The 7893-nt window shown below is 41.5% G+C and overlaps 1 protein-coding gene across 1 annotated transcript; it reads left to right on the top strand.

The window, feature by feature from the left end:
- Positions 1 to 390: 390 nt before the first annotated feature.
- T265_10427 (hypothetical protein) lies at positions 391 to 7675 on the top strand (the record flags this gene model as incomplete). Its single annotated transcript, XM_009176796.1, has 6 exons — positions 391 to 558; positions 4757 to 4854; positions 5712 to 5793; positions 6234 to 6313; positions 6593 to 6668; positions 7670 to 7675. 6 exons carry the CDS (start codon positions 391 to 393, stop codon positions 7673 to 7675), a joined length of 510 nt encoding a protein of 169 aa, XP_009175060.1.
- Between the last annotated feature and the right edge of the window lie 218 nt (positions 7676 to 7893).

Here is a 7893-nt window from a genome sequence, read left to right as displayed (position 1 = left end):
TTTCAGTACAAAATATCTTATCAATATCTCCATGGAACCAAGCCAGGTGCTGCTTGGAGCCGTTTTCCGGACTCAGTCTGCTTCGCAGTATTGTCATTAGCGAATAGGTACTAGATTAACTGATCCACATTTGTCCTAAATAATACCACAAATCACCAATCTGCGCACACTGACGTGAGAGGTTTGCGCAAATGATCAGCCATTGAACAAGCTGATCAACTTTGCCGACAATATCCTGGTTGGCAGATACTTTGTACCACATTGCTCTTAGATTTTTTGCGGATAGCTTTTTCACACTAACGCCACAGATGGGTGAGGCAAAGTTCGACTCAGAGGAGGCGCACGGTATAAAATTCCAGCTTCATGAGGCTTCAAGTAAGCCGGCGCGTAATGCATCGTTTTCCGCTGCTTATATCATTCTTGTTCTGCATCGACCATATTGCCTGGTTGGAAGCCGCCGGTGTTCACAATTGGTCATCCGTAGTAAACAACGAGCCGTCAAATAACTGGGTTGTCCTTGCCGCTGGTTCCGACTCCTGGATAAATTATCGATATCAAGTATGCCTCAGTTGGTGTTGTTATTGTTTTGAATCTCAGTTTTTTCTTAAGTCTGCACGAAATTATTTTCGAAGGGAGAAATATCCGACAATGGTCCTCCAAAGAGTTTGTTCTACTTAGTTATCTATTGCCCGCGAGGTTTCACTTAAAAAGACGGTTACTCAAAACCACAACTGATGGGTACACATTCTTCGTCTGCGTTTGTATTCGAAGGCATTTTGCTTGTCGTGCTACGACATTTTATTTCGTGTGGGGCCGATTCCACGGACCTATATAATTCATATGATATTGAGATGCATACCACGATACACCTTATTCAAGGACCAACAACGTCACCCGTCAGTGTTTAATGTTTCGTTATGTTACGTGGAATCCCTGTCTGCGAGCAGAAGGTATGTCCTTGCACAAACTAAAAACATTCTAGGAATTCAGTGATCTTCAAGCCGTCACAAGTCATCTAACATTACCTCGTATGTTTATCATATTAGAGACGCTCTCATAAAATCCGCAGTACCCTAGCCTATGATGACCTGCTGAAAGAACCGGGTCCGCAAATCTCAAATTGATCACTGGCATTGCAGCGACATTGGTAGTTATGTCAAACAGACCATTTTCGCGAGCACCGTAATCACCATGCAACATGAGGAAGTATTTCTGCACTACTTGACAAGATCAAGTAGTGTTTTTTGGAAGAAACATATAGAACACCAATCTGCTTAAATTCACCCGTCCAATCATGCTCTATTTGCATTCGGTTATAGGAAAACCATATGCAAAACGGTTACATATATCGAATGTGTCTGTATCCAGTAGTAAAATTCAGTGTGCACGCATGCCGTCGTTCTGACACTTCACGAACTTTTAAGCTGGGTCAACACAATATCTGGCAGACTGGAATCCCGCCTCCTGTTGCTAGGCCCGGATGAGGCGATGTGGCAAAATCGACCTTAAGAGGATGGTTTTGCTGGTAAAATAAACGTGGACCTTGTTTGGAACAAGTTCTGCCACCAAACAAAAACGCGTCTATAATCATAGCGTTTCGTGATTCAGGTTGTCACTGAATTTTATCAGTGCAATGAATTTTGTCTACCGTTTCACTGTCAAACCACTGTACAATGTATGGGGCAGGAGAGAGTGGGTGACCACAGATGATGCAAACTAGAGAAATCTGCTCACACCACTTGAGGGAGCTGCGATGCAAGAAAAAACCAGTACGATTTCACATGTGAGCTCGTCTTCGTTCGCGTTGTCACATTGCAACCGGCCGAAAATCGATAACAAAGGCACATTTACAGTGAGCCTCGTGAACGAATCAGGTCCATCAAAATCGGAACCCATAACGCAACATGGGAGATCCACTCTTACATGTTGATTAAGGAGAGCAAGGTGGTATGAAATTTTAGTTTGGACGTAAGGAAAACCGCGGACAAACCAACCGCATTCTAACGCGTCTACCCGGTAATAGAACGCCACAGATTTTCACAGCTGAAGTCTTTGACGGAAAGTGCGATACTTCCATCGCCACATGAAAAAACTCCGAGCAACTCATTATCTGTAAGTTGTGTCGACAACCGACTTGTAGATACACATCCAGGTTTTCCTGAAACACTGGATTGAATATAGATAACTTTTGTGTAAACTTTTTGAAATGGGGCTGTTTGTTCGAAGCCCTATAAAATTTCGCAATGCTCGCATTTTCGTAAATTATTTTTCGACGGTCACTCAAGTAGGAGGCACTGCCGGATATGGCGTTCAATTGATGTCACTGCCTTTCGTGGTGAGGATGATCTTCCACGACGATCATTTGGTTGCGTTTGGCTGTTTGATGAATGTCAATTACTGGATGACGTTCAGATCAATAACAAGCCCAGCGGACGTCGGCATTAGGCGGATAGAAGAAATACGCGATACCCTTTTACACAATGGGAACAGGAGGAAAAAGTTAGCATTTTGTGTGGTAATGTACTTGTAATAATATTTCGCCTAGCAAACTAAACCTTAACACAAAGGTTAAACTTCATCTGTAGGAAATTTCTTTCGGACGTCCGAGTTAGCTTGGGAGCTAGAAATCACTGACTGTGCTTCGAATCCAGCTTCGGCATCTCGACTAGTCCTGTCCAGACTTGCGCGATCCGGCGATTGCTGAGCCCATGTTCTTCCCTCGGGCAATATGACGGATGCATATCAAAACTGTGCTGCGTCTGCATTATTGCTATAATCACTATGTGCTCAATATGGAAACTGCCATTTTGGCACTTTGAATTTAAGTAGATTATCTTCAAATGTAGAGCAGGGGCATTGGACGTGAGAACGTTAGTGAATATTGCACAGCGAATTGATGGGTCCTGTTTTTACTCTAAGTAGGAAGATCAACGTAGATTAAAGTCACATTTCAAACGCCAGCTATACAAATAGGCTACCATTTGCAGGTGGGCGTTTTAACTTCTAATGTGTAGTTTCATCAGAACAAGAACTTCTATTAGACCTTCCATATACTTTCGGATCAAATGCCTTGTAAATACGTATCATCATTTACCTATCAAGATAGGAAAGGAAATCTTGCTACGCGCACCCCCGATTCCGCAAATTTAAAATGACGATTACAAATACTGGTGAAATATCTGAGCAATATTCTACTGGTTTGAGAGAGCCCATCCACTATTGTACTTTCAGGCACCTGATATCTTATGTAAACTAAACCCATAGATAAAAGTAAATTCCCCGGTTCAAAGCTTCGTGTGACGTTCGCAGTCACCGATTTATATCAACCTGAAGCGTCATGTAACAATCTGTCTTCGCAGAGAGTGAATACCTAGATTTAGAATAGTTATGAGTCCAATTGATTCGCCACATTCTAAGCTGAACTGCTGAAAAAACAAAATTTACTAGGTAGTTTTCAGTACAAAATATCTTATCAATATCTCCATGGAACCAAGCCAGGTGCTGCTTGGAGCCGTTTTCCGGACTCAGTCTGCTTCTCAGTATTGTCATTAGCGCATAGGTACTAGATTAACTGATCCACATTTGTCCTAAAATATACCAGAAATCTCCGATCTGCGCACACTGGTGTGAAAACTTGGGCGCATGAGCAACTTTTTACGACGCGATCAAGTTAATCTTGGGTACTCTGGGTATGTGGAAATCATGTGCCTATAATTATATACATGTTTATTGCGTCTTTTAAACAATAGTGCGATTAATTGTTTTCGCATATCATCGTTCTGAAACAACGAAATTTGTAGCCCTTTTCGAAGCCTGGATTGCCTCTTCTTGGTCTAGTGCCCTGGTTTAAAAACAAAGTTTGCACAGGATACAATCTTGTCACAACGGAAGTCAAAGAATCCTAGGCGACAGATATATTCCCCTGGGTTCTCATCGAATACACTCGGTTTGTTAAAACTGTCTCTTCCTCCTGGGGAAAGCAAACCACGTAGACAAGCAACGACAAAGTATCTCGCTGCCATGTTTACTTGGTGCGATTTTGAGTTGGCCAGGACCATCAGCTTGATAAATCCCAAAGTAGAACATGCAACCGATGATTACTAAAGCCTTCGGAGGTTCCACGTGCGATGTCATGGCTCCAGTTGTGGAGCTGCATTTAATCACTAGATTAATTTTTGAAACTATTTAATCTAGATATTGGTCACGGAAGATCTCTTTGGGATTTCGCGTGTACTGACTGGCGTAGAGAAGTATAACGCAAGATTTTCCTGCTTCCTCGACATCATAACCCCACAAACATTCGCAAACCATGCAGGTGTTGTTTTCTTACTAGAAGGCACCGTACGTTGATTGGTATTGCGCCCGCTACCGTGAAGAAAACTCGTCCAAATTTTGAAGGAATTGAGAGTGTTGGCCGAGATCCAGTACTTGCATTCAGTTTGTTTCACCATTTCATCGGCGTGGTGCTCAGCATCTTGCAGGCAGCACTTTTTAGTAGAAATGAACATCGGAATCGCCTTGTTCGGGAGGGATGGCAATATTGGTTCTGGCAGTCTTGTTTTAAATATGGTTTCGAAAAGTTCTCAGTCATTAACTGAGGTGTCCTCCTAATCCAATTTCAGCAATAGTGCAACAAAATCAGCAATGAACGATAGCTTGATCTGGGTTTACACAGGTATTCTGGAGTGGATGATCTTAAACACTCTGCATGCATTTGTTATACTTCATTAACCAATTTACTTGTATCGCTATTCAGGCGGATGTATTCCATGCGTATCAAATCTTGCGTGCAAACAAAATTCCAATGAAGAATATAATTACCTTCGCCTCCGACGACGTTGCAAGCAATCCCAAGTAAATACTGGGTACAAACATTTTTTGATATCATCTAGATAGATAGCCTCTAGACTGTAGAAAACGGGTTTCTTTCTTTGGCTTTGAAACGTTCCAGTTTTGAGGAGTTTTTCTCATGGATATCATGTATGAATGAAGTCCGCTAGCAGAAATTTATGTGGTTTCGTGCGTCACTTTAGATCTCATATCCCATTATTTCCTTTCGTGTTACTCCATGAGTGAAAACGCCATCTAATCCTGAGTTATCGAGGACCACATTGAAATGCTGCCAGTATAGCGTATCCTCGCTGATAAATAGCAATTTTCCACTATCCTCCATTCGTCAGTAATCTGAAAATAGTGGCATAGATAAAAAGATGTCGTTTGAATGCATCAGCTAGTTGATTATTTGGAACAAGCTTAAAGCACATAATCCAGTAATCAAGGCATTTTTAATACAGCAGATTGCTAGGATTAGTGGCATGAACTGGTGAAAAGAATGAAAGGTTGGTTCTTGTTTGAAGGCTATACTAATCGGAAGTCATTTATTGCCCGATATTATTGCGTTCAAGGACTGGTGGTTGGCTGAATATTCAAGTAAAATAATTACCTTTCCACAAAAACTTTGTAATGTTCTGTGTTGTCTACCCACAAAAATCGTCGTGAAATATATACGTCTGTGTTGCGATGAAGAACGTTGATTTAGCCTCAATCGTAATTGTAGCGCAAGTTACACTCATCGTCGTGAAGGTTTATTCTAAAACAAGACCGGAAGCAAATATCCAATAGAATTTTCGAGCAACTGTTTTCTTTTTATTTGAACTAAATGTCAATGGCTTCCGAGAATTTCACTGCACCTGTTCTTCATTTTATTTCAGAAATCCGTTTCCAGGCCAAGTGTTCCATGACTACGAGCACGAGGATATCTACAAGGGTGTGGTAATTGACTACCGCGGAAATGTAAGTCACTGCGCAACAATCACACGAATTTTTCCACTGTGAAACACAAGGTGCAATTACACGATATTGGGATTTAGTTGGGTACTGATGAGTAGCACTCACCGCAAAACGCGGCTAGTTTTCACATGTATTTCGTTCTTTAGCTACTGAGGTAGACAAGGGTAACTTAGTTCTGCTTCCAAGTAACTCCTGTTTGTATCAACTACAAACACTCGGTTTGAAAAGCCCACCAAATTCCATGCTCGGCAAACACAACAAGAATCAACTCAACTTCTTCCCATCTTTTGGCGAAGGTCGTGAAAATAACCTGAGTGAATATGGAGAGCAGATCATAGGTTCCAATTATTTGGCACAGCACACATCGATGGCCACTGTGAATAAAATTAGCCTGTAGAGCACCGTCGTCCCAGAAATAGTTGACGTGGGTCCATTTGTTTCAGGATGTCACACTGGATAACTTCTTGAAGGTACTGAAAGGCGATAAAGAGCTTGAAAAAAAAGGGAAAAAGGTGCTGAAAAGGTAAGTTTGCGCGGAAGTTGATATTCTTAAGGCAATTGTTGATAATAGCTAGATATTCGGCGTTTCAGGTCAGAGTTTTGGGCTTTGCAAAATGTGTATTTTTTTTATCATTTTCGGGTGTGTACATAATCTAAGTGAAGTTCCAAGAAGTCGTTCAATTTCATGCGCGTCCACTATTCTTTCAATTGTGTGGCCTTTTTGCTGCGCTATCATATGCCTGGGAAGGCAATCCGATAACCTTATCTTCAAGGTATCCTTAACTTACCTGCTCGCTTACAGCGGTCCTGATGATTACGTTTTCATCTTCTTCTCTGGCCATGGCGGGGTTCCCTTTATTGTATTACGAGGAGATGTGGTAAGTTTCGCCATTTTTGATAACCCCGTTTATAGAACAGAGATTTTCAGTAGCGAGCTAAACTGCGAACGTGTAGATGAGGCCAAGATAAGCTTATGTTGAGGCATCATCATCAATTGTTCTTCATAAAATAATGAATATAGCACAAACAGAAAGGTTAGCTGTCTACGGTCTTTCATGCGGCGTGCGTGATACGGAATATTTTTGACATGACAGTATGGTCTTTTTTAATCCTAGAGATGCAGAGGGAATCGTAGGTAGTGTGAAGAGTTTTTTGTATTTCTTTATCGGGCGGCAGTCTGTGAAGAAAAGCCGGGAATCAATGTGCAAATGTTCAATCCTCATTGGGAATCAGCAATGGTGTGACCTGGATATAACGTCTATCATTCCCCAATCAAGTGATCAACATCACAGTTGACAATCAACTTTTTACAAGGAAGTCCATTCGTCGTGTGAATCATCGTTCCTTCTGAACTACTTATAATCCGTTGGTAGCGTGACGACATTTTGAAGTTTTCCATCAAACGGAAATCTCTCAAAATTTCCGTCAAGCATGATTAGGGCTAAAACATTCTCGCGACTTTGGTTTGACCATTAATTATTCCGATTTTGTAATCACAAGTTTAATCGCTCTAACACTGGTCTTTGCGCGCCACTTTCAAGTGAGTTTTTGTTCTTGTCAGCAGCGTAGCTGACACTACAGAGGATATGGGTACACTGATGTACCGGGTAAACGAAGGACGTTTAACAGGGTAGTCCTTAATAACCAAAGACGGATTTAGTAAAACGCTTTCAAACATAGCCCTTAAGCTAATCCTGGTGCACAGTGTTTTTTAAAAACTCAATAATCATGCAGCAACATTACCCATTCCAAAGCATATACTGTCGCAATCGAATTGCTGAAGCTGGGTTGCAAAACACGGCACTTTGATCCGTAATTTCAGGTTTAATTCCTCAGTTATCTCGAGCTTACGAAAATTTTCATTCTTGATTTGTGACAGCTGTAGGCCAGGAAGTTGAATGATAACCTACATGCATTCGGAAAAAATGTACAAACAATTGGTGCTGCATATGGGAGCTTGCCACTCCGGCTTGATGTTTGGTGTTATGCTTCCTCCAAATATGGGAAGTAAGTATTGTGATTTTTTGGCTCGCCGTCGGAGAGGTCCTGTGCAATAGCATCCAGAATGTACTTCATATATGGTTAAAACAAGAAACTGGCCTG

The sequence above is a fragment of the Opisthorchis viverrini genome (assembly GCF_000715545.1).
Source record: "Opisthorchis viverrini unplaced genomic scaffold opera_v5_361, whole genome shotgun sequence".
Classification (NCBI taxonomy): Eukaryota; Metazoa; Platyhelminthes; class Trematoda; order Opisthorchiida; family Opisthorchiidae; genus Opisthorchis; species Opisthorchis viverrini.
The sequence above is the reverse complement of the archived record's forward strand: the minus strand, read 5'-3'. Positions and strand labels throughout refer to the sequence as shown.